This window comes from Lonchura striata, chromosome 5, assembly GCF_050655825.1.
Source record: "Lonchura striata isolate lonStrDom1 chromosome 5, ASM5065582v1, whole genome shotgun sequence".
In the NCBI taxonomy this organism is placed as follows: domain Eukaryota; kingdom Metazoa; phylum Chordata; class Aves; order Passeriformes; family Estrildidae; genus Lonchura; species Lonchura striata.
The window spans coordinates 33,009,660-33,036,072 of NC_140707.1; the positions used below are offsets into that span (position 1 = coordinate 33,009,660).

General features: G+C 37.9%; 1 protein-coding gene across 3 annotated transcripts in view; it reads left to right on the forward strand.

The window, feature by feature from the left end:
* Positions 1 to 26,413, forward strand: part of TTC17 (tetratricopeptide repeat domain 17) — a 55,771-nt gene that overhangs the window by 23,864 nt on the left and 5,494 nt on the right. For 2 of the 3 annotated variants that reach the window (XM_021533219.4, XM_085580223.1), the window contains exons 15-22: positions 1,068 to 1,292; positions 3,449 to 3,635; positions 20,625 to 20,795; positions 21,156 to 21,406; positions 21,937 to 22,102; positions 24,390 to 24,510; positions 24,837 to 24,996; positions 25,466 to 25,549. In XM_021533219.4, coding sequence (XP_021388894.2) covers positions 1,068 to 1,292; positions 3,449 to 3,635; positions 20,625 to 20,795; positions 21,156 to 21,406; positions 21,937 to 22,102; positions 24,390 to 24,510; positions 24,837 to 24,996; positions 25,466 to 25,549 — 1,365 coding nt within the window. The remainder of the gene's footprint in view (positions 1 to 1,067; positions 1,293 to 3,448; positions 3,636 to 20,624; positions 20,796 to 21,155; positions 21,407 to 21,936; positions 22,103 to 24,389; positions 24,511 to 24,836; positions 24,997 to 25,465; positions 25,550 to 26,413) is intronic. The other variant, XM_021533221.4, reaches the window with a different exon arrangement.

The following is a 26,413-nucleotide window of genomic DNA, read 5'->3' on the forward strand; positions in this document are numbered from 1 at the left end:
CACAGATTATGTAAGGTACTCCAAACAAAGAATATTGTATCGTTTTGATATCTTCCAGTTCATCTAGAACCCTTCTGTGGGAGGGATTTTTTAAAACCTGGAACAAAAATGTTCTTACTAACTCAGCACAGTATCACTGTTTTGCTTCCTTAATCCTAGCTGCATGTTTGCTACTCAGGCATACATTTGGGCTTCAGACATGTAGGTAGGACTGAACATCCATTTCAGGTGTTGCTTTTATACTGGAAATGTTTTGTAGAACTGGGTAATACAGAATAATGAAAATATTAAAAACTAGAACATGCTTCTAAATAATTTCAAAGTGCATCTGAAAGTGGATGTTTTACCTACCTCCATCAACTTGGCAATATTTTTAAATTTTGTTATTTCTCCTCTAGTTTGAGTGCTTCTTTATGCTTTATGTTACAGGTTAAAGAGGAGGAAGGAACATTCAAGGTGTATTTGGCACTTCCTCCATTCTTTCACCTGCCCTCACTTACTGCTTACTATTTTATAATCTTTAAACAGTATCTAATGCATGCCAGTTGTCAACTTTCATAAGACAGATAACTAAATCTAAGAAAAAACAACTCTGAACCTTGATTTGACAGGGAAAGGTAATGTTAGACAAAAGACCTGGAAGCACATCTACCTGTAATTTAATAGCTGCCTGACTTTCAAATTCTAGAATTTTACACTGATCTGTGTTTGTATAATTTTAAGTCTCTAAAGCGGCCCACAAGTGTTGCTTCCTGTACTGAACTAACCATTATCACTTGTACATTTTAAGGGATTTTTGCTCATGATACAAAGCATTCACATGAGTAGAGTGTGAGCAACAGCTGCTACTAAATTGCAGTTCAGCCTGTAAATCATTGTCCATTTGAGTGGAATGGAGCAGATTGAATAATCTGCTAACAGTCACAGCAAAATCTAATTTGTATCCAGTTAACAATGTAGTATGCAAGAGTGAGTTCTGTTTGCTTCTTATTAAAGAGCAGGCATTTCTGTCCTCCTGAGACACCTCTTTGTGGGTGTTTTTATCCTTTTCCCTGACTCTCCTATAGCCAGAAGATCCTCTATGGCTTGTGCTTAATGAAGCTGGATTGTACTGGCGTGCAGTTGGAAATAGCACCTTTGCTATCACCTGTTTGCAAAAAGCATACAATTTGGCTCCACATGAGTATCAGGACATCCCTCTGGTCAACCTTGCTAACCTCTTATTTCATTATGGTCTTCATTCGGATGCCAGCAGGCTCCTGCTGAAGGCTTTGGCCATAAATGCCTCTGAGGTAAGTTGATGGAGTTTGTGTTTGCCTAGCAGTGAATGTGTTTTCCCTCATTATTTTCTAAGTACATGTTACTTGTGTTTACCTGCACATGCAGTTCATCTTCCAGCTGGTGATTTGCAATGGATGTTCATTTCTATGTAAAATCTTGTCTGCACCAGGGGTGATGCTGACCATTGAGAGTATAAACATCTAGAGAAGTTCCTGTAAATCAGTGACAGGCTTCTAGCCTCCCAAAACCTGTATTATCAGCAGTGCTGCCAGGGAATTTAATCCTGGTGTTTGGCAAGATTTTAACCTAAAACAGAGATCTGTCAAGCTGTCAGCATTGTATCTTCATTCTTAAAACCCTTAAGGTAGTGTGTATGCTACCAAGATCTTTATTGACATCTTTCTGTGAGACTTGATTTTATCTGTACAGTTTTATTTGTCCCTAGGTTTTGTCTATATACATAAAGGAAAATGTGTTCTAGTTGTTTGGTGGCTTTACTTCTGACCATAGATTCAGACCAGGTTTTTGTATTTCTGAACAGTGACATGATAAACCATTCTGTAGGTTGTCACCTATGTCATATAGGCAGTTTCTGTATAAGCTATTTGAGCTCCTGACCTGGCCAGAACAGTTGTGAAAAGAAAGGGGGAGGGAATATCATAGCAGGGAATACCTTTTTTTTCTAGTAGATAGTTTTGGTCTCACATCACAGACACTACAGTAAGAAGCTTAAGTGACTTCTTTCCTGTGCTTCTACCTCTCTAGTTAGATTAACAGTGCTTAAACCTGGCAGGCCATCAGTCACCTAGCACATAATAAAGCTGAAAACAGAGTAAGTTTATTCAGTGTAACATGCAGAAACAAATTTTCAAGTGTTGAAAAGGAATGTAGTCCATTTGGGTGGCAGGTAAGAATGCAAAAAGAAATTACAGAAAGAACTATGCTGGAATGGTGTGCATAAGAACATATGAAAACACAGCCTTGGAGGGGAGAAGCCTAGGAATCCTTAGGCCCATGCTGTGTGAGTAGGGGTTTTCTTGTAAAATATTGCAAATCCTGCCTCATTATAGTAATGCCTGCTCGTGTTTTTTTCAGGTGTACTCAGTCCTGTAATACATATTGTACCAGAAAAACTAGCAGGAGGCATTGTACTTGAATGGTATTTCCTGCAATATAATGGAAAAGTAAATACAAGTTAAAATTAATTACGACTACTGGGAATAAAAGATGTGCTCCATCAGCAAAAGCTGTTAAAAAAAATACTGTTGCTCATATGGAACAGTTTTCTGAATGCTTTATAGTAATGCAGGCTGAGTTGGAAAAATCTTCAGCTACTCTCAGTCTTCACATTTTTAGATAATGAATGTAAAAAACTGTTTCGGTGGGAAAAACAACTGCTTAAATTACAATGCTGTATTAGTCTAGCAGTGTACTGTTAATTGCAGCAAATTACATTGTCCAAGTGAAAGACTATTCAGTCAACCAATAAATGTAATGCTTTACTGTGTGCTGTATTAAAGTGTTGAGTTCTATCAGTGAAAAAGGTGTTTATAATCTTTACTTTTCAAAAAAGTATTTATTTTACGGAGAGGAGCCAAAAGCAGTAGACAAAATATTGTTTAACAAAGAATTGAAGGGCATAAATGTGTACCTCCAGTCTAGTGTGACACTGGTGTTTTCAGTAACCTAGCTTTGCTAAGGTAAATCTGAACACTCTTGGCAAATGCAGTGCACCTGTCCTGCTGGAAAACTAGTGATTTTTTTTTTTTGTGGACTTTTAATGATTCTAAATTGCCTTTGCACATTTCAGTTTAGTCCTTTGGCATTCTCTGCAGAAAGCATTATGTTTCTGATGGTTATAAGTAAGTATTGAATGTTTCATTTCAGTCTGTGTGTATTTAACAGCTGTTTTTTTACTGTGCAAAGATGGAACTCCTAACACAACCCTATGGCAAAACAGCTTTTGGTTGCCACCAATGAATCACGATTTTAGTTCTCCATTGTAAGAATAGGCAGCGCCTGTTTAGGAAGTTTTCTAAATTCTTTCCCACCAAATTTGGGAGGGTATTTGACAAATACCAAATTTGACAGGGGTATTTCCTAGTTGGCTTCAGTCTTAAAACAGTGAATGTACTTATGCTGCAGTGTGTTGCTTTTGTGTTCACAGCCCCTGACTTTTCTGAGCCTGGGAAATGTGTACCTGGCTCAGAACAACATTAGCGGAGCACTGCAGGCCTTCAGACACGCTCTGGATTTGACAGCCAAGTGCTTGGAGTGTGAAAGCAGCCTGAAGATGATCCGCTGTTTGCAGTTTTATCCTTTCCTGTACAACATCACCTCCTCTGTATGCAGTGGTAAGCAACTGCTGAAAGGTGGACCACAAGTCAAATAATGTCTATTTGCCTTGGTGTGGAAGATTTTTTTCCCAAGTTTCCACCATTTTGCTTCACAGTGCTTTCTAGCTTTAAGGATCAAGGTTGAGATGTTGCTTTTAATAGAAAAGTTACAGTCCATTAAATAATTGCTTGAGGATGACCTCTTGAATATCTAGAGGGCTTCCACTGAGTGCAGATTACTTCTTGACTGTCAGTAATACCTTAACAGCACCACCAGTATCTTATTGGTAAATCAGGAATGCTGGATTCAGTATTTATAGAAGTGCATGTCTACTGCTAGGCTGCTCAACAACCCCTTTGTACAGCCCTTCAGGTTTTGCAGTCAGCTGAAGAATTTGATGAAGAACAGCTTAGTTTTCATTCATATTCTTTCAGTGTGTTCAGTACTTTGGTTGTCATTTTCTAGAGTTCAGTTGTCAAGGAATAGACAGTCTTGTGTCAGCATTATATTATTTGTATGAGACCTGCAATCATTGCTCTTAACACTCCAAAAATAGCTAAGAATTACTTAGAATCTCTCCCCCAAAAACCTGCTAAATATTTTCAACAGAAAGATTTATTGTCATTAATGGCTGCTTAGATTTTAAAAAGAATATATTCATTAATTCATTAATTTTATTCAATCCTACTGAATATTTTCAGTACTATGTCTGTACTTGAATATGGCCAATATGATACTCATGAGCAATCTTGAAGACAATCTATTAATATAGTTTCAAATCCCTCCTGTCTCAAATTGTTACTAAGGTGTCTTTCCATTTAATATTTTCTTTATTTTGAAATGTAAACCTCACCAGAGAAATGCTTGTGATTTTTAGCATTGCTAGGACTTCCTTTGAGAGTTTTTGAAATTCCCTCTCCAGTGGAGAGACATGGAGAAACCTCCTCTAATTTAGCATCTAGAATTGTGCTGTCTAAACACAGACTAGAGGCCATCCTATCGCCAAGTAAAATATGGATGATGCCATTGTAGGTGAAATTCCAGGACTATGCCATTAAAATCATAATACTTTACATGGCCTTGTGCATTTTCTGTGATTGAGAGCCCATCAGCTGTGCAGAGAAATGAATGCTGTTTGGCTGAGTGGGCTGTAGTGAGTGGTGTAGCAGCCCAGCTGATGGATCTCTTGCTGATATCCATAATGTCAGCTCCTATGCTGGTACCTCACAATCAATCTATTAGCTTCAGATTGCCCTTCTTAGAAATTTCCTAGGAGATACTGTAAGCAATAATGGAACTTGCACAAGAGACACACTCTTCTAAAAAGAAAAACAAAACAATGTTTGTTTACTTTTAATCGAGGTATTTTGAAAGTCTTTAATTCACAAGGTTAAAGTTATTTCAGTCAAACCTTAGTCATTGCTACTTTATTTTGAAGTTAAGCAGAAAGCAATTTAAAAGTCTGTTCACAGAACAGAAATGGTAACAAGCAGCTTATCTGAACTCCAAAATTATCTATGATATCTTTTGTTTTATATGAATTTCTTCCTTCGACTTGTCACAATGTAGTTCAGTTAATTCTTGGCTTCTGTTTGCAATGGTTCCTGATCCAGGATGTTCATTCTGAGGTCATCTGTTACAGCATATGCTTTTTAGGAAGTTTGTGTTTCTTGAATGTGAGGGAAAACCCATCCCAAAAGTGCTTACGAGAAAAGTGTTATCTTTGCCTTTTTTTGCCTGCTTGGCCACTGGTTAGTAAAGTGAGCATGAATATATTCACCTGGTACATTGGAGTAGGGATTTGGTCAATAAGGAATTTGTGAAGCTACTAAATCAAGAAGGAGCAGAATATGCCTTAGCATGTTAATGTGCTCATTAAATTTCAGTATTCCATTATTTAAGTATTTTACTCTGTATTTAAATGATTTGCCTTTTTCTAGGACTTTTCTTAATACTATTTATTTTTCTTTATAATATCCTTTAGGTCATCTTTTGTTTTAGTGCAAGAAGCCTGAAAATATAAAGCTGATAGTGTAAATATTCTTTGTACATTCTTGAGCAAAGTGTTACAATAAACGTACTGGTTAATTCAGCCTTGATGGTGATTTGTGGTTTAAGTCCAAACTCAAAATATAAAAATTGAAAAGTAGATTTACCTATCTTATTTGCATAAGGTTTGGGTAAATATTTTTTCCCCCCACTGTAAACTTCAACTGACTCAAGAGGAACCTTGGCAGTTATATGAAAATGAGGTAAAGTCTCCAAAACCAGAATGATTTCAAGAATGTGCAATCACAAATCCTATTTTGCACTTAAAAGTATCCTAAAACTTTGTTGCTCCTTCAGTCCAAGGAAAACAGTTGAAAGATTGTTATTATTCACTTAGTGGCATATCATAAAGTATTTTTATCCTTTGAGATCAATATCTTATGCTGAATAATTTACCAACAATTTGGAATGTCAAATGTTTCTCTGGTTTAGTATTTTGTTTTGATGAGCATTCCTTCAGTATTTCTGAAAGTAACAGCAGTAGGCTTCCTGTGCTTTGGGTTGTAGGCCCATGTGGTAGCTGTGTTTTTGCTTCGCCTGTCAAAAGCCTCTGTTCATGAAAACTGAGCTCAGTAGTGAGACATGGAGTTCCTTGCTCTGCTGCCGTGAGCCATCGGCAGAATCCAGCAAATGGTTAGTGGGAGTTATATGCTAGCATGAGATGGAATATGGGATCAAAAATCTGAATTCATAGCCTGATTTTTGATTACAGTATGTGTTTGGTGTTTATTTCAAATAAGTGAAATAGGCATCTTCTCAAGCATGTTGGGACGTTTGCTGTTAGCACAGGACGTTGGAAGTGTGACAGACTAACACTGATTTTTTTGATGCTTGCTTTTATTTTCCTTTCTATACTGCTGCCTGGTCCTGTTTTTTAGTAACTTACTTCTGGTATAGATAATTTATATTTCAAACCCAAGTCTCTTCATACACATGAGAATGAGAATTAAATATCTCAGACCAACACTTTTTTTTTTTACTTCTTTTTTAACTTTTGCCTCCTGTATTCAAGTTTATATAAATGTTTGTTTTCATTGTAAAAGAATTTCTAAATCTGCAGAAGTTTTTAGTTTTTAGTGGGTTTTTTTCTTATGGAGGATATGTGTGAAGTGTCCAAAGTTATTCCAGCCCTGTCACCTGTGACAGGTATTTTAGACAGCTGCAGGAGTTCAGGCAGTTGCATCTAATATAGATGCTGTATACAGCAAAAACCCACACACTGCCTTATTCCCAAATACCCGAGAAAACGGTTGGAGGACTCCATTCCTTGAGCATTATTCTATGGTGATCCTTCTAGAGGTGACTTGGCAGTGTTGCTGCATCAACTGTTAGGTTACTGGTGAGTCAGTTCCTGAAGCAGGTTATGAAACTTGGTGTTGCTTGACAGATAACTTCAGCACCCATGTGTGACCCACCAGTAACAGAACCAAGAAATGTGTGTTAACAAGTGTAAAAAGCTTAGAAAAACAGGGACACTCTCAAAGGTACAGAAATTAAATATTTGGACTGCTAATTGAGCTCGTAGAGAAAGCCAGTGTCATTTTTGTCTGATACTGAATGGTGCATTGCCGACATTTGTCTTGCACACTTTATGGCTTAAAATATTGCAAGTAGCTTTTATCAGGTATTAAGGTCTGTATAGGACTATCCAGCTGTGGGGTTATTCCTGTGGTACTTCATTGGCTGATGTAAACATTCAAATGTTGGCAAGCCATATTAAAAAGGTTACAGAATACGAGAACCGTATTTTTATTGTGATGGTCAGCTGGCCATTGAAACATACTGATTTGTTAGTTGGTGTTAGATAAGACTTTCCTTTCTATGTGTAAACAGAATTGTTGCCTGGGCAAACAATAATCATTTGTACTCAAAATATTTTTATCAGACTGAGCATTTATCTCTGACTCAAAATTCCACTTGGTTATGAGCTCATGCACTTCACATTCTTTTAGACAAGAACAAAATTCAAAATCTTATTAATATATTGATGCTATTCAAAACATGAAACATGCCTTGTTTCAAGCTTCAAGTCTCACTGTCTTTCATCTTTGGCAGGATAGTGCTTTTACAAAAGGCCTTGTGCTGCTCTATACAAAGTCGAGGGAGTGTGAATTCATTATGAATGTATGTGCACGCCACCAAGAAACCTGAATCCTTGTGTGTAGAGTGTTTGTGAGAGCTGTTCATCTTCTTTCCTCAGTGTAAGTTCTGTAATGCGGATCTGCTTTAGCTATGGCTTTAGTGCCCTCTTGTGGTACCAGTACTCTGTGCCATGTGAAATCAAAACTCTTGGTTTATTCAATTTCCATTTATTGGTTATTATTATAACCAATAATGGTTTATTCCATTTCCCCTTAAAATAAAACACAGGAAAGGTGTTTCAGATTATATGTGTATGAATTTCCCTTTATTCCTCAGCCCTTAGATTCTTACAAGTGTAAGTTAAAAAGCTTATACCTTTAAGCAAACTGACCCAATTAGAGAGGTTGACCTGAAAGGAGAATCTCAATTTGAAACTCTTAACAGTAAGCTTTTGACAGATTAAATAGCTTCCTTAAATCAACAGTTTAAGCAAACCTCTGACACTAGTTTGCCAGCTGCAATCGCCTCTAGTCCCTTTAGTGATTTGAGATACACAAACATTAAGCAAAAGCATGGCGTCACTTTCTTTTCAATAGCATGTTAAAACACAGGGATGTGAAATACTTTGCATTTTTAAGTGCACCTTTCACTTAACTCCGTTATTCCCTACTAGTTATGACTGACTTGGTAGTCCCAGCAACAGACAGCTAAATTTTTGTTTTAAATTTCCTATAGAATGAGGTCCTTTTAGACATTTTTATTGTAAAAGTAGTTTCCTCCTTCTCAAGCTGCTGTATCTGTTTGTCCAATGAATGTTTATCTCTTACAGTGTTAATGGTGTTACATTAATGTTAATGGAACAAACATCCCCTAAGATGTTTACTCTTGGAGCAAGGGGTATTGAGCTTAGCTCAGAATTTAATTGTGTTTTAGTTGAAGCAAAAAGCCAGAAATTGTACCAATTTGTCGGAATCTGTGGTATTGATGATTCCGAGATTGTAGAAAGTCTCTGTCTTTCTGCCCCGTTGCCAAAGAAGAAACCATAATTCGTCTGTGCTGGTTTCAAGGTTGTTTATTCTGTTTATCTCTACCATGTTCTGCTGCCCTGCCGCAGCTCTGTCCTGCAGGGCAGCATGTGGGGCTCTGCCCTCAGTGGGATGTTACAAACATTAAATACCAGAAACTCCCTGTGCTGTATTTACAATAATGTGCCAATATCTATCGTCTATGTTGAAAAGTGTGTCCCCAACCTAAACCAATAGAAAAATGCCAACACTACAGTGAAACAGGGAGGGCATGAAGAAGAAGAAAAAGGACAAGACACACCCAATTTTCTCCATCTTGTCCCCTTTGAACCCTAACCTAGAAACCTAAAATTTTACTTTTACACCTGTGCCACGCTTAATTAGTACTTATATCAAACACTCAGAGCTTGTAATTCATCCTATAAGATTGAAAACTCTTTTCCATGGACAGAGATCAGAGACACTGTCTCTGGGGGCTCTGTCCAGGGGGATTCCTGACACCCTGCCAGGGTCCAAGGCTTTCCAGGGCAGCCAGAGGGAAGCTCTGGATTCCCACACCAATTATATGGGATTCTGAACTGAGTACTTCTGTATGTTTAAAATTCAGCTTTTCTCACCTTGTTTTGCATATTGGAAGGCAAAATTCATAAGTGCTCCTGAACCTTATTGAAAATACTGCATGTATTAGTACTCTTATTTATCTTAGAGTTTGCAAAAGGGGTGGGATCTGTGACCATTTGTTTCTCTGTTGCTTTTACTCTCTCTCTTGCCTTATGGTAAAGTTCATCTTTATGAACAAAAGAGTCAACACCAGCAGAGTTTTTAAACAACAAGCAGAATTCTGTGAAGCACATGAATAGCTTGTCAGAGCTCTCAGAAGCACATCAGGGCAATAATTTGCCTTGGTCATTTAGCAGTATCATGGACAAAGTGGGTTCTTTGTCAAACAGAGGCAGTTCTAAACAGATCATTGTTGTCCTTTGAAGTTAAAAAGTTATTTATTGGTGCCCCATACATGCACAGGAGTGCACTCATGTGCCTGTTGTTCACCCTGCAAGTTCCACCTGGAATCTGAAAATCAAGCTGCATCTCTGTCATTGAAGATCGTACAGTGACCGTCCATCTGAAAGATCTGGTGGGTGCCCATATTTGGGCTCTTTAGTGCTAAAGGAGTAAGAGAAGGTTAAATTGTACTTGTGTATAGTGAAAACATCTTGCAGAATACAGGCAGGTAGGTGGTATGGTGAATGATGTCTGCGTTTTGCCCTGGTGGAAACCAGCATCCCTGGGGAGTGACGGTGTTGGGAAATATCAGATGTGCTTCTGAGTGGAAGATCTTGGAGAAATGCATGTGAGAATGTGCTTTGTAAGAATTCTGTGACCCAGTTATTTTGGGTTTGTGCTACTGTTTCTGCACCACTAGCCCAGTAAGGGAAGAAGCCGTTCCCACAGTCCACTTTTGCTGCAGTAATCTTAGAATATTAAGAATATTGACGTGATCTTGAAGATAGTCGACCAGATGCAAGCTTCTTGGTACTTTTCACTCCTTGGAGCCTGATTTATAAATCATACTTGTCCCTGAAAAGTCTTCATTTAGTATCTCTTGATTGGCTGAAGGAAGTTGAAAGTGAATGACCTTGCCGTAATACTGCTGTGCCAAGCTCATTGGAACCTGTCTTTCTTTCAATGTATTTTTCTTGTCAAAACTATATAAAAGATATATAGATAAGAGATTCTTAAATTGAAAAGTGAAGGAATGTGTTACTATGTTACATATGGCATTTTTAGCTACACCAGTATCCAAAGGCGGTGTACCCACTGCTTATGCACATTGCTTCCAAGCTGCTGCTTGCTGGAAAGCCACTGAGAATCTTAAAGGTTTCTGTAAACAATGCATGATTCCTTAAGTATATCTGTGTTGCTCAAATGTCATTCTCTTTTGCATGCGTTAAATATGCTAATGAGTGAGTTTGTTCTGCGTCTTCTTTCATCACACAGAGTATGTCTTGCATCCTACACATGGCCTGATTATTTCCTGCATGGTAGTGTACCTGACAGCTTCTCCCAATAGTCATCAGTCTCACTTTGCATCATGCTCTGTTTAGAGTTCTATATCCATTCTGTCTTTTCCCAAGATTAGAAGGCTATTGGCTAGCAGAAGAAAGAGGAGAGAATCATGGCCTCAGCTGCTGGAGTAACTGAGGAATTGACAATTGCACTGTGGAAAGGAATTTAGAACTGTAAGAGAATTGAGTGAGAGTTTACTGATGCAAAACCATTCAGTATGAGGAAAAAGCAGTACAGTATTAAACTAAATATAATACGACATTTCCCATTTTTATCTGCCTTTACAGTGCTAAAGACTATTCGTATGTTACCTGGATCTTTCCTTTACTTGAGCAATAGCTATATATTCGTGTAGGAGGAGGAAAAACATCAGGCATTGCTCAAAGGGAAAAGATTGCCTCTCCAACTAAGTTTCCTAAAGCTGATACCTTCAGTTATCAGATGTATTACCATTTCTCTGCAGTGTGGTGCTTTTCTGTGACAAGAATGTAGAGAAAATGAGAAATTTGTGACTGTGTCTTCCCCTCTGTTTGAGAGGCTGTCTTTGCCAGTGGCAGTTACTTACATGTAGCTGCTAAAATTTCTTACTGAACCTTAATTGGATGCACCACCTAGAGCTGGACCTATTTAAGGAGATCCAACAACTGCATATGTTCAACAACCTTTTTAGGAGGAATAGTAATTCCTCAGCTACATCTGCAGGGAGATGTAGTTTCACAAACATGTTCATAGTTGAGCTGTACACACTGAACTAGTGAGTTGGTTAAAGCATGTTTGGAATAGAAAAGAAGCACATATGGGAAAGTGACAATGTGTAGTTTAGTGTCATTAGCAGTTGGCCTAGACCTTGAAGGCTGTATTCACTTGGCCTAAATCTGAGAACTTGTAAAGTGGTAATGTGTGGCCTCAGCCTGTAATGAGTCATGTGGAGGTTGTCTGGAAGCAGCATGCAATGCCATGTGCTCAGATTAAAATGAGCACTGCACGCTGAGCCATGGAGTGCCAGGCACTTAACTACCCCTGATCTGTCTGCTTTATTGATTTGTTTTTTCCTTTTAAGGTTGGTTGCCTGGTTCATGGGAGTTTGTGTTGTGCTCTGACTGTCCTCAAAGCTTTAAATCTATGATCTGTTCTGGCTACTAGAGACTGAAACCAGGACAGTTCAGAATTTCCCTAGAGGAAGAGATTGAAACTTCCTGAATGTAACAATTTTGGGGAGAAGGGGCATTCTTGCAAAAATTGTTAGTCTTTCTGCAGTGACTATTCTATGGCTTTGTACTGTTCTGGCAGTGTGAGGAGAGAGTTTTCTTGTTGAATTCTAATTTAGAGTGGTTGGCAGTATTCTTGTCAAACATAACCTTCTGCAGGCATTCCTTACTTAAGGCTAATCTTGATCATCAAAACCATCAACACCAGGATTTTTTTTTCTATCCTATTTACAGCAACAGTTCTGCTTTTTAATGGATCTGTGTAGAATATGCCCCATCAGGCAAACTGTCAAGCACTTAAAAGATTAGTAAGCACTGTCTTAGATCAGTAAGGGACAGGCCTACCTGACCAGTTAACACTGGTATGCTGTTTGGGTGTCAGTATCTTTGCTTTAATGTGCAGTTATTGGGTATCTGTGCCAAACAAATCTATAAATTGTTATGGATCAAGTCTGACTATGAATCTGCTCTTGCTGAGCAGTATAACCGAGTGAAGAGAGACACAGATAAACATAAATACAGCCTATCAAAATAGTTTTTCAGAATACAAAAAACATGTAATCGGGTCCCTGTACTATATTGTTTAAATTCCAGTATATGGTGCAAACCTTACAAAGTGGTTATCAAGACACACACATAAAGCATTTCCTTGGCTTTGGAGTTTCAACCCCGTGCATTCAGAGAAGTGGGAAGCTAACAGTAACCCATAGTGGAGTTCCTAACTCTTGTAGAGTTCAAGTATCTGATGCCATTTCTCAGTAGAAGGGTACTGTTGTACTTAAAGTCCTTTTTAGACTTGAGTTCATAGATACTTAGGTTCTAACAGGTTCTACAAAATATGTGATGCTTAGCATAACAGATATGTGGAAAAGAGGAAAGATTAGAAAGCTCAAAAAAAAAGCCACTCTAGGTAGGCTTTGCTTATGCTAGTGATATTTAAACTAAGAATTGTCTTTTGCTTAATCATCAACAGATTTCGGAATTGTGTTGTGTACAAGGATGTAAATATTAGTCATTTAATATTCACAGCAAGCCTTATATTGGAGGTATTTATTAAGAAATTAATAAGTAACTAATTTCTTCCCTACAGTAAAAAAATCTGGCCCAGGGAGAAGTCACTGAGGACAAGCCTTTGTCTTCAGAACTTTTATGTGTTTATTTCTTTTGGGTTTTCTATCTCTTTCCCCAAAACAAACAAGCAGAAAAAACATTACCCTTGAGGCACAGACTGAAATTCAGACTGGAGGACTACTTAACCTTCCTGCTCTATACATAGAAACAGGGTCTTCTGAAAGAGACATTTTCTAGTATTTTATTCACTGACAAGATTGGGGGGTTTTGCATATAGATATTTAGATGTTTCTGTGTCTTATGCCCTATTCCTGGCATCACAGAGTAAGTTTCTGCTTCTAGATGTGCATCATGAAAAAAATCATTTCCTATTTTAGTGGGTGGAGAATGAAGGCTTTAGGTAATCAGTCTCTGATTTTCTCCTCTGTGATGCTGGGAGGAAGATTGATATTTTCTACTCTGTTATAGAGTTGCCTACTGAATTCTTCAGGATGTTTTGTGTGCATGTCCCTTATTAAACTGCATTATATTCTATTTTAAATAGGTTTGTCTTTCTCTTTAATTTTTCCCATGTTTTATTTATCTGTTCTTTATATTTCATAAGGAGAATTTTTGTACCGTTCATCAGGGACTGGTCTGTTATGCAGTGGTGAGATATTTCTCTCAATATGATCAAGAAATCCAGTTCAAGAAATCCAGTTATGTATTGTTGGCATTTGTATATTTTCAAAGGTTTAATCAGAACTGCTGTGATAAGACAAATAGATAACCTTTATAGCTATAGCTAAGCCAATTTAGAGGCAGCTTTTTTGTTACAAATCAGATTCTAAAACTTCCTACAAGTGAGAAGAGTTTTACCATATAAACCTCTTAACTGGAAAACTCTTGTTGGAATAAATACTAAAAAAGAAAAAACTTCTGTATGTTTCATTTTGTGTGCTTTGGTCTAAATTTTCATGGCATAAATTATCATCCTGGTTTTTTCTATGCATCAAATGAAAGCTTTTAATGTAGTGTTTTCTTTTACTATTCCTTTTTGAACACACCTCTCATCGTCTTCGAAGAAGAGCCGCTTGCTTTCAAAGGGAGGAATTTAGGAAAGTCAGCTTTTAAAATACTTCATTTTGCTTTTCATTATTTGTTTTCAATACTTCACTTTTTCAAACAGCAGTTTGTCCTGTCCTTTGAAAATGTTTATTTTTGTCTTGTAAATTCTGACTTTTTGAAGGAGGATTTATATTAAAGGAAAAAACTAAAAATTAACCATCAGTGTTTATGTGTAGAGAGAAAACACATTAAAAGCTTAGTTCAGAATTTGGGTACTACACTCCTCATTCTTTTCTGGTACCCATATGGATACTTAGCTTCATAAGAGTGGGAACTTAGTGCAATCTGTCTCTTGTTATCCAGAACAGAATCTGTGGTGATATGTGGATTAGTAGATAGATCTTTTTGGTGGTTTATCCAGTGTGTTACAACTGTAAAAGGCACTGGGGGTCCACTGGTGTTACTGTTCTGGAGCTGAGTCGTCTGTGGCTGAAAGCACAGTGATTGTGTATTTCTCTTGAACTAAATACAGACCTAGCAAACATTCGCAGATCAGTATTGCACAGCCAGCTAATTCTAATTAAAACTTCCTAGTTTTCTTCTCCTTTTACTTACCTGCTCTATCATTTGGTGATCATTTTTCACTAAAAATTAACTGGATATTCTTTAGTTGTATTTTTATACAACTTGCTTGTGTGTGTGGAAAGCAACAAATTTCTTTAGTATTGCTTCTGGAGTTTTATTGCAGTACTGTTGTACAGTTCAGCAGTTATAGCCTGTGACCTTTCACTAACATTTTTGATGGCAATCCTGTTCAGTCCTAAGTGTTCTGCAGTTTCTGCTTTCAGAGCTCAACCGTGGGATTCATTTTGAAGTACCAACATGTGGTTTTTTAATTAAAATCATAAGAAAAGGACTTCATTAATTTTAGAGCAAAATCTAAATAAAACCATGTTAATTTATTATTAAGGTGAGCAGAGCAGCAATAGCTGCTAAAGATAGGTCTCTTCTGTAGTTACTGCTCATCCTCCTGCTTTTAAAACTCATGTCAAAATAAGTGGCTTGGATATTTTCCCTTAGCAAATGCTTTTTAATCAAATATATTTTTATATGTGATTGGAATAACATGATTGCTCTCAATGTCTCAGAAGATCTGTGGAAATTACCATGTTCACCTTGAATGATCAGGGTAATTAGAGTATGCAGTGTGTTAATCACCAGTGTTAATGTTGCCATGGAAGTCAAAGTTTATGTTTTTATTGTTGTCTAGAGGATGGTCTCCCAAACAGCACTTCCCTGTGACACTGCCTGGTTTGGTCATGTCAGATTGCAACAGAGTCACCGTGGTGCAGAAAGTAATTCAGTTCTTAAGGTGTTAATTTAGCCCAAATGTTGATGACTGAGATCCCAGTAGTTCTAGATCCCCAAAAGGTTCTGGTAGGTGAAGTCCCTCATTCTAGATTATTTTTGTAAACTCTGGGAAATTATATTGCCTGTGACACAAAGCACTGAACAAGACTGGTTCTGTAAAAGTGATGGGTGACAATGTGCTGGGTTTCAGTTTAATTTCTGTAATTAATATATTGTAGCCTAATTGTAAATATACATCACTCAAGTAGTGAGCACACCCAAATTTTTCACGTGACCTCTAAGCAGCGTCATTGCTCATTCTCATATGTAAAGTGGTAATATAACACCTCATTTTACTTATGTGTGTCTGCATCTGTGTAAGCAGTGCAGAAGTAAAGAGAAGACTCTTTATTGATGCACTGATGCTAAGTCTGTTCATCTGCATGCAGGGATTGAAACTTATTTCCATTGAGCTCAGTGATATGTCATTCCTGATGTAAAAAGGAAAAGAAAGACCTATCTTTACTGAATTTCACTGTGGGGAATACTAGTTTTAAGCATTCATACAAAATAAGTACAGAGTTAGTAACTCGTGTTAGCAGCTTGGTTTCAGTTTGTTCTCTACTCTGACAACTCAGGCTGACTTACATCTGTATTAAGTGCAGTTCTATCTTGGCTGTGCTTACCCATAAAGAGGCAGATCATTTAAGTGACACATATCTCCATATAACAAGCATTTTGCCTAACTTAATGCAAGTCACTGACTACAGCAAGTCCTTGACTTTTGCAATAGTTAACAAGATAATGCAGGTCTGTTTATTCCAAATAGTAGGGGAAAAAAAACTGTTTCCTCAATTTAAAATGACTTGACTTTTAGTTCTGAGGCATCATTTTGCCGCTGTAATTTCTAAATATGTACCAAAAATATTTAATGGAATAGTCTGTATAACATTAGAAGTTAAGACTCAGTAATTTTCATAAACCTAGGATGCTGGAATATAGGTGGTGGAGTTAGGAACGTCATAGGTTTTTTTTGCAGGTTCTGCCCTGACAAAGAGCTAAATGTCAGTAAAAATTTTGTGCTGACCAAAGACACTTGGAGGTAATTTTACTTTTTATTTCTAATGCTATTGATGACACCAAATCATCTGTCTTTAGTTGGTATATAGGAATCAAACAGTGAAAATATTTAATGAGGCCTCATTCTCTCTGCCAGATGTACCACAAGAAACAAACAGCTACAGTGGCAGTTAATTTACATTTTTAGAACAATCAGTGCCTAATTTAATGGTGAGGTTTGATTACTTTGAAGACCTTACTCAAAGTGCAGCACTTCCATGTGATACTCTGGGGATGTTGTTTGTTCGACTTTCCTCTTTTCTGTACTTCCCACATTTCTTTCCTTGCCTTAGGTGCGTGGCTTTCAATCCGAGCATCTGGGGTCACCTAAATTGACAGAAATTTGCTCTTAGACAAAAAAAAATAACCAATACATAGCACCAGAAAAGTTTGTATGTAGTGAAGAAAGTTCATAATGGTTTCCAGGTGTGATTTTTCTGAGAAATGTGGCAACATTAAATATGGTTCAGAATAAGTGTTTGTTACCCATTCATACATGGAGCAACTCTTAAACTTAAGTTACTGCTTTAATATTTCTCCTTCCCTGTGACAGATGTCAGCACTCTGGGAGCTTCCCTCCTTATGCTAAGGGGAGTTCAGCTTAAGAATTCACCCCATTCCTAAAGCACTTGAGCCTAACTTTTTGACTAGGGTTTTTCTGCCCTACCAACTGCAGTAGTTTCCACAGCTTCAGTGGACATTTGAGAGGGGTCCTGAAAACCATGAAGGTGGTTAATATTAAATGGGATGGATAATCTAGCAAATTTTTCCTATATTTAAAGTTTGCTTTGTGCTAATGCTGCAAAAGTGTGTTCACATTGGCCAAAAAAATTACAAATTATAACAATATAGGAATAGAGTCCTTTAATAAACAATACTGGTTCTGCTTTTAGTCTCCAAGGTCTCAAGGCTTCAATTTAGAGTTCTTATTTGCTTTTTTCTGCAGAGGGTTTCCTTTGTAAATTAGCATCAGGTCTGTGGGGTTTTTCTGCCAATTTCTACATTAACCTTGTACAGACTGTTTGTGTTGTTTGCATCAGTTAAATAAAGGCCCAGACACTTGTTTGTGTCATCACTATGATTTTTGTTTTACTGTCTGGAATTTAGTAACCAGGTCTCATAATGCATAAGGTAAGGCAGACTCTGATCCACTTCCCTCTGAGCTTTCTTAGTTCTACTGAATCAGTGGGAAGAGTGACAGCAGCTGATCTCAAAAAATAAATGAGCAAGAAAGTGATCTTTCTCTAGTAAATGTTCAAGATGGAGTAAGCAGAAATTACCAAGTACAATGTAGAAATTTTAGACTTCCAAGTTTTGTAATATCATTGTGTCAGAGCTTTACACCTAAAACTCACATGTGCTGATTTAGACAGCCAGAATATATATGAAATATTAATAATAAATAGCTGGGCATTTCTAGGTCAGTGGTGACTTTTGTCTTTCACATAACAAAAGTGCTGTAAGTATTGCAGTGATGCACCTGAAGTTCTAGAGACAGTGAATATGCCTGGAGTTTGGGTCTGTGTTGTTCCCTTGCTGGAACACTGGGCTTCCTGGTGGATTTCAGGCATCTGGCTGACAGAAGCTGAGCAGTTCTGACTTGCAGTATTTCAGTACCTCCAGCTTCATGGTTCACTCACTAGAGATCTTCAGTTCCCATTGGTTTTTCAGCTAGCATTTTTGTCTCCAGCAATATCAGACAACTGAAAGCAGCAATTTGAAAAAATTAGGTCACCCAGGTTTCTATATATAGCAGCTCTCAGATCCCAAGAAAGCCAGCACAGTCATCTAGCATGTTTTTAGCTGTCAGTGTTTGTAAATTAATATTAACAGAGTTGGCATTAAGTAGAATTTTAAGTGCCACCGATTTTTTTCCTTCAGCTTGTGCTTTCCAATTTTTAAAATTCTTTTTGGCATTTTAATTTTAATTAAAAATAGTTGTCTGGGTTTTAGCCCCTCTGCTTCATTCTTTAGACTCATGATGAATGGATCTTCAGCAAAGGGAATTGTGGCCATCACATTTCTGAGAAGCACCTGACTTGTATTGAAATCAGGCTGGGTTGATGTCAAGTGGGGGCAACTTAAGTGTTCTGCATACACCATTTCTCATAACTAAGTGTGAGGCTCTCCATATATTAAAGTGATTGTTTTATCTTTTTTCCTTTTTTTTTTTTTATGAAACCAATTTGTTTCATAAAAAAATTTAAAAATTAGTTTTTTATTGGCAGAATGGGAGAGGTGGGAGGGGGATTGAAGAAAGACTCAATGACTGATAGAGTAGGAAAGTCTGAGTATAACTAGATGGTATTAGAAGAGTTTATGAAGTTAACTACTTCTGTTTTATATATTTACTCATAATAATGTTTGTCTTCTTACATACAGCAGGAAAGATAGGACACTAAATAGTTTTCCCAAAGGCTTTATAAATCTAGTTTAATTTGTTTGATATTGGTCACTCACACACAGAGAAAATACTGGTCTGTTTCTCTTCCAGAGATGACACTTGAGTGTTCCCAGCTGGAGAAGCAGAGAGCTGAAGGCTGTAGTTTCACTTTGCAGAGAAGCAGTGGAACAGGTTACCCTTACATGAGAGTTAGAACCATCCTCTCATCCTACTGGCCTGATAAAGGCGTAAAACCTGGAATTATCCTTTGTAACATAGGATCATTGTGTGAAGTAAAAAGGGGTCACTGATCTACTTTATTCACATTCTTGTTATTTTATGCTTCTGCTTGAAAAACATAATGCTTCCCATGTGCATGGAGAAATACAGTTTGCACTCAGAGAAGGCAGAATGGAGAATGTACCTGAGAATCTAATGCATTTAATTTTTATTCTGTTCAGTTGTGGGCTTCTTAATTAATTTGTATATGTATACTGTTTTCACTCACAAGTGATTCAAATAAAGGAAGGAAGGGTTTTAGAGCAGTAGCTGTGAACATGGAATGTGTTCTTCTCAGTGGGGACAGGTTTCCTGTGTGATGAGACAAGTGCCCCCAGTCTATGTCTCAGCCCTGTAGCTGCGCCTTGGGGTTCAGGGCAGTTCCCAGCCTCTCACACATGTGGAGAATGGTGTCATTAGCTGTATTCCCTAAGCACCTCTGGCCCTGGAAAGCAATTACTATATGAAAATCTGGGATCTGTAGTTAAAATGTAGTTATTATCAAAAATACTGTTACAAAGATGCAGGTGACCACCCTTTAAAGTATTTGAATGCTTATGTGGCGCTAAAAGATGCTCAAAGGCTACTGTTGCAAATGTGTGCTTTTTTTTTGTTTCTGCTTATTACTGACTCTACATTTGGTTTTTTCCCAATGTTATTCCTGGATCTTTGCATTTGGTGGAATGTGGACTTGTAACCTGAGCACAAAATTATAGATGTTAAATTTTCAGCTGTATAAACTTCTGAATTTTTTGCACAGATTAGTGCTCTTAGCTTTTGTCTTTCTGTTTCATGAGCTAGTCATACCAACATGCTATCTGTTGCTGGCATAGAAGGTCAGTCTGGCATTCCCAGATCAGTCTGCCTTGGCCCTTTTTCTCTTGCACATAAGCATGCTGACCACTTTGGTGTCTTAAGTGAAAATTCATGTGGCAGGCAAATGCCTCATATGGTGCATTGTCACTAAAATATGTCTTGGGAGTGTTCATTGGAGTGGGTACCCGCACACAGTAATTTCTCATCTCCTGTGCAACCTTCCCTTGAAAAGTAGCTGATTTTTCTTGCATTAGTAGTTCACAGCATATACCTAATAGGATAGTTTTCTGTAACTGTTTTACATTATTTCCCTTGCCAGTGAATAGATCAGATTTTTAATCACTGAATGAAGTCTTTCATGCTTTGCAGAATTATTCTTTTAATCCATAGATTAACAACATACAAAATCCACAGAAAACTAGAAGATGGTAGTTTCCACAATACAGCTTCTCCACTTGTATCTAGGAGGAGCTTTCTCTCATGGTATGCCATTAAATTTCTCTCTTTCAGGCCATTGTCATGAGAAAAATCCAGATGGTAGTTATGGCAAGGAGAAATACTTTGATGGCCACTATGAGTCAGCTACAGCAATGACAGAAGGACACTCTGAGGGAGGTACAGAAGATCCAGAAGTCCTTAATCAGAGTTCAGCAAGGGATCCCTCCTTCTTGAGACTGGAAAGTAAGTCAGCCTTACAAAATCAGTTCTGGCAAATAAAATGTTTCTAGATTTTTCAGAAGAGCTGTCTTGTTTTCCACTGAGAAGCTGTATTTGCCTCTCTCTGGCCATAAAGTAATAAGTAACCATGAAGTCGTTTCATTCTTTTCACCATTCTTCTCCAAGCACAAGAGGGATGCTTATTTGTGGTCAGGAGGTCTGTATTGACTAGCTCTCTTTTTCTGCAGTGTGCAGTGAGTAGTCAGTGATACTTGGGTTGTGCAAATGGAAAAGTTTGGTCACAGAAAAAAATTATTCTTTTATACAATTTGTGAAAGCATAGGGAAAATAATTTTTGAAGTTTTTTATGGTATTCCCTCTTAGACACAGTCACTGCAGAAAGCAATGGTTCAGAAGGAGTGGAGGGTTTAGAAGATGATCAGATATCTGAAGAGATGCTGGCTTTGGTGGATGAGTTTGAAAATTCTTGGCCTCAGGAAGCTTTTGAAGGGGCACTGGAGGTAAAAGGTCGTCGGATGGACTTGCAGGGAATCCGGGTCCTGAAGAAGGGATCTCAGAATGGACTTGCTAGCTCCTGTTTTGGGGACTGTGGTGATGATGATGAAGCTGAATGGGTGAGTTTGAGTTAATTTTGTTAAATCTTGTACTAAATGTTGTGGACAAGGGAAAGATGAGAACAGTTCAAGATGTTTAGCACTGGGAGATACAGATCTATGAACTTCCCCCATGAGCCTAAAAGATGTTTTTGATGGCTGGTGTGAAATGAGCAAGTAGTTTCAATCCATCACCAACTTCTTGCTCATAGTTGAAAATAAAATAAGATTTTAACCAAAAGTTCAGTTAGCATGAAAACACTGAAATCCCTTTTGTCATCATGTTACCAGTAAAATATATAATGAAAAATGCCTTTCAGTTCTCTAGCAGTTAAATTGATTTTCTCCTGTGTTGGAAGTCAGAAGTTGTATTTGCGTGGTGTGATGCAGTGAAAGGGAGCAGGCTTTGAGAATGAGTTGAGATGGGGAGGAAAAGAGAGAGACAAAGATCTCATCTGTAACATCTTTGGACTAAAACAAGTAGTGCATTGGAGCTGAAAAAAGTCATGGTGTTTCTTACTGTTAACCTTGCTAATACTATCTTTTGGTAGATCACTTTTCAGGTCAAACGTTTAAAGAAACCAAAAGTTGAAAGCTTGGGTCTTCAGGAGCCAGCTGGGAGAAATGTGGAAGAAGGGACTAATGCAGAAAATGAAAACTTTTACCAAACTGCTCTAGAGATCAGTGGACCAAAGATACCTTCTCCTGGACCAATAGGTAACCTGCAACTTCTAGAGAAAGCCAATCATTTGCAGCTTTTGTATTGCTATAGTTTATTTCCTTTGCAGCCTTTATGTTACACTGGTTTATTGATAAAAATAATCATTACAAAAAGCTACATAGTGAAATGTTCCTTCTAGATGAGTACATGGAAAAACAAGAAATCTCTTCCATCAGCACCTTCTTAATCAAGTGCAGCCTAACTTTATGTGTTGATTGAAAAATTTCTAGTTAATTTCCAAAATTTCTGGGAATGAGGTGGTGAGAGTAGAGAATGAAAGAGGTAGATATTGTGAGTAGAAGTTGTAAAAGAGAGAGGGGACTTCAGTGATCTCTTCTGAATGGGCAGAGGAGTTAGTTTATCAGGATGCAGAATAAGAGTTTGTACTGACTTCTGGCTAAGCAGAAGACATACAACTCAAAGAGAAAGAGCTGAAAGCTCAGTCTAATAAAAATTAAGTAAATAAAAATCAAGTGTTCTGCTATAAATGTTCAGTAATATTATAAGAGAAAACTTACAGTCTATCTTCCAAAACAGTGCAGCTATAGAAGAGTAGAGTTCTGCACCAACACAGATGAGGCAGATGGAGTTTTTGCTAGTTGAATGAGAGGAATTGGAGAATAATCTGTTAATATGGTGCCAAAGAATAAAACGCAAGTAACTGACCCCTATACTTCTTGTCTTACCTTTCAATGAAGTTTAAATCTTAATGTTGTGGGACTGATGTGTAAGCAAAGTTCTACAGTGCATCTTAGTCCTTGATGATTTGATGACCTGGAAAGTGATTTCACATTTTGAAGGCTTTTACATTAAATCTTTAACAACTGCCTTTTTTAGCAACTGACAAATGTAAGTTATTGAATTAAATATTTAAATGGGGAGGGAAAGAATACATGAAAACAGTCATTTGTGAGCACACACCTGTCCTTTCCTCAGTGTTTTTCTTTTCCCTGACTTACTTTTGAGGCTTTATTACATAGCATCCCTTGATTGTACAGTAATCTTCCCAACAGTCTTGTGAGGCAGGGTCTGCTGGCATCCTCTTTGCAAGAACTAAATCATCCAAATTCAACAAATGGAAGATCATCTGGGAAGTTCTTGGTAGAATGGAGGAATGATGGTATCTGACTTGGGTTTCACTCTTTCCCAGATTACTGAACTATGTCTGTAGCATTTCCATACCTCTTTATGTCCTTCATTTTTCGTGTCAGTAAGAACTTGCAATAGGATAGTTCACAGTGGTGGTGATGAGAACTGATCATTTCCCTTTAAAATTTCCCTTTGTTTCTCAAAATTCATTTCCCTTTTATCACAATATTTTACAAAATAAATGGTATTGCAGACTTCTTCATTGCAAAATACGATGAAGTGGTTTACTGTAACTTGGATGAGAAATAGGCATTGCATCCAGATGGGCAAAGTTTCATGTAACTAGAAATAAATACTGAAATATTGTCTACATAGCTGGTTTGATAGACTGGCATGTTGTTAAACTTGGCTTCCCACTGTGCAAATCTACTGCTGTTGTGAATTTTTTTTATGTTCCGAATAGTTTGGATGTTTCTGATAGAGGAAAATGTTTCCTAACATTTAACACAGGCCAGTTTTTTAGGACTTGATACAGTATCCACCAAGTTGGAGGGAGAAATTTCAGTAGGCTTTAGTTCAGATGTGAAGATCAGGTTCATGTTTCTCTCAGTGATCTGTCAGTTAACATAAAGCAAGTTATTTAACCTTTCCCTGCCTTGCTTTGCTTCTCTGAAAATGGGAGAGCTAAAGTGTAATTGTTAAATAGTTTCAGGAAGCTTTCCACTGACTGTCTTGGACAATACTCATTGAACAGTATTGGCAGTATTTTTTGCCTGGAACTGTCAACAGACAGACCAGTCAACTTTTATTAGTTTTTAGCTGTAGCTGTGGAACATTAATGATGGCTCACTAATTTGGTTTAAGGACATTTAAGTCGCAACATTACCTGTAAATGAGATTGGCAATTGTTCTTAATCTGTAGCTTTGGAAAAAGTGTAATGAAACAGGTTTGAAACTTCATCTCCTGATCTGCCTTGTGCACAATCTGGTTCTGTCTGTGCGTGCTACCAGTCAGTCCCATTCAGTCCATTTAGATTCAGGAATGTTCTTAAAGAAATGTCTCTGCAAGACAGTGACTTTTATAATGTAGGGGATGTATCCACTGGCATAAAGTATTTTAAGAGTCATTGTACTGAAGTAGAATGTCTTTCTCCTTTCAGAAAGTTTCTTCTATTTTTGTTTTACTTTCTCAAGGAAAAAGGCGTGACTACCGTAGCCTTGGCTGGCCAAGTCCTGATGAATGCCTGAAACTCCGCAGGGTAGAGCTTACAACTGTAGCCAGCACGTGGCTTGCTGTTTCTGCTAAAAACATTGAGTGAGTATCCTGGATATGAGCCCTAAGTTACTTACACAAAGCAGGACAGTAACATGGTCTCCAGTGTATGTAAACATGGTCTTCAGTGTATGTAAGATTTTATGTTAGGAAGAGCTTCCAGGATTTCTAAGTTTGAAAATATCATGTGGAATTTAATCAGTTAGACTTGAAAAGTGCAAGTGCAGATGAAAGATGCAGTTTCTCTTGCTTCTTGAGCTACTCAAATGAGATTCTGCCAGGTTCTGGGCAGTTTACTTTCACTAGAGAGCTTTCTAATGACTCTTCTGTTCTCTTAACTAATTTGACTTGTTTTATGACATTTGTAGCATTACAGAACACATTGATTTTGCCACACAGCTGCAGGAACCAGCCATGGAGCCCCTTTGTAACCCAAACCTCCCAGCCAGTATGCATACTTTGGACCACCTGCAAGGTGTCTCTAGTCGGGCCAGCCTGCATTACACTGGAGAAAGTCAGCTGAAAGAGGTATGCCAGAGCCAAAGGCCATCACACAGAAGTGGCCATACTGTGGCAGATTCAAGGTGCATTTAGCTCAATGCCTTGTCTCCAGAGGTGACTTTCAGTGAGTGAATGCCTGGATAAAACTGTAAGAACAGTGCAGCATGAAATTTTACCAGAATGTTTTCCCAGCCATCTACGGTCTGCCCTGAGGGAAATCCTAAAACGCCATTAGTGTCTCTGTATTTATAGCTCTTTGTGGATGAATTAGTGAAGGTAAATCCAACTCAGCATACTCAGAATACTTTTAGTATTCAGGGCCATGGAGTTACAGCACTGTGTGATACAGATAGTATCAACTCAAGATAGACAGTGGTGTTTAGATTGAAGCAGGTTACAGCATTTGTAAAACACCAGGCAAAAAAGCAGCCAACAAGCACAGGGACATCTCTTACCAGGTTCTAGCATCTAAGCACTTTTATGTCCTCTTCCACAGGTCCTACAGAATCTTGGCAAAGACCACTACCCACCACAGTCACTAGAACAAGTTGGTACTCGAATAGCCAAAGCTTTGGAAAAGGTATGTGTAAAGGAGAAGATGAGAAGTCTGGGCTTACTGCTCATGACTGGCATAATGGCCAGTCCAGTGTCAAAATAGTTTTGTCTGAAATCCTGCTCAAGGAACGTATTAGCACTTGGACTAAGGATTTGTGTCTATTTAGCATCTGTAATGCCCTCACAGGTATTTTGTTGAGGTATATCCTATGCTTATACCATCAAGTGTCTTCCGTATCTCTCTGCTGAAACCTAAGCTTGTCAGATGTCCCAGTGTTTCCTGCCCTGTAGTGAGCAGCATTGCTGATTATTGATTTATTAAACTATTTCAACAGTTCTCAGCCCTCTTCTTTCTCTTTATGCTACATTGACCTGTAGCTTATGGAGAGTGGAGTTAAGTCATGTCTCCCCTCTCCAGTAACACTCCTGGCATGCTGCTGTCAGACAGCTCAAAGGGGCTTCCTGTCATTTCAGCCTGCTGCTTCTGCCTGGTGCAGTGTTGGCCTGAAGTGTCAGGTGGGTTCAAGCAGAGGTGTGGTGCCATATGCAAGCCTGCACTTCCTGTTCTCCCCAGTCCAAGCTTCCTAGCTAAAGGACTTCAGCTGTGAACCCTAGGATGAGAGGATTAGGGACATAATTTTCACAGGATCCACAAAGCAGACAGGAATGTCAGGGATTGCTGTTCTGTATTTACAACTAGTAGGAACAATATCCCAAACTACTATGGAAAAGAGGGCTCAATTAAAATAGTTTGGTACTCTAGCTTCTTGGACCAAAAGCTGTCAGAGGTACTTGCTGTACTTTGAAATTATTACCAATATAGCTTTGTCCATACGCTGAAAGTAAAGACATTACTCTTATCCTCACATTACAAGAGTTACTTTCTTTT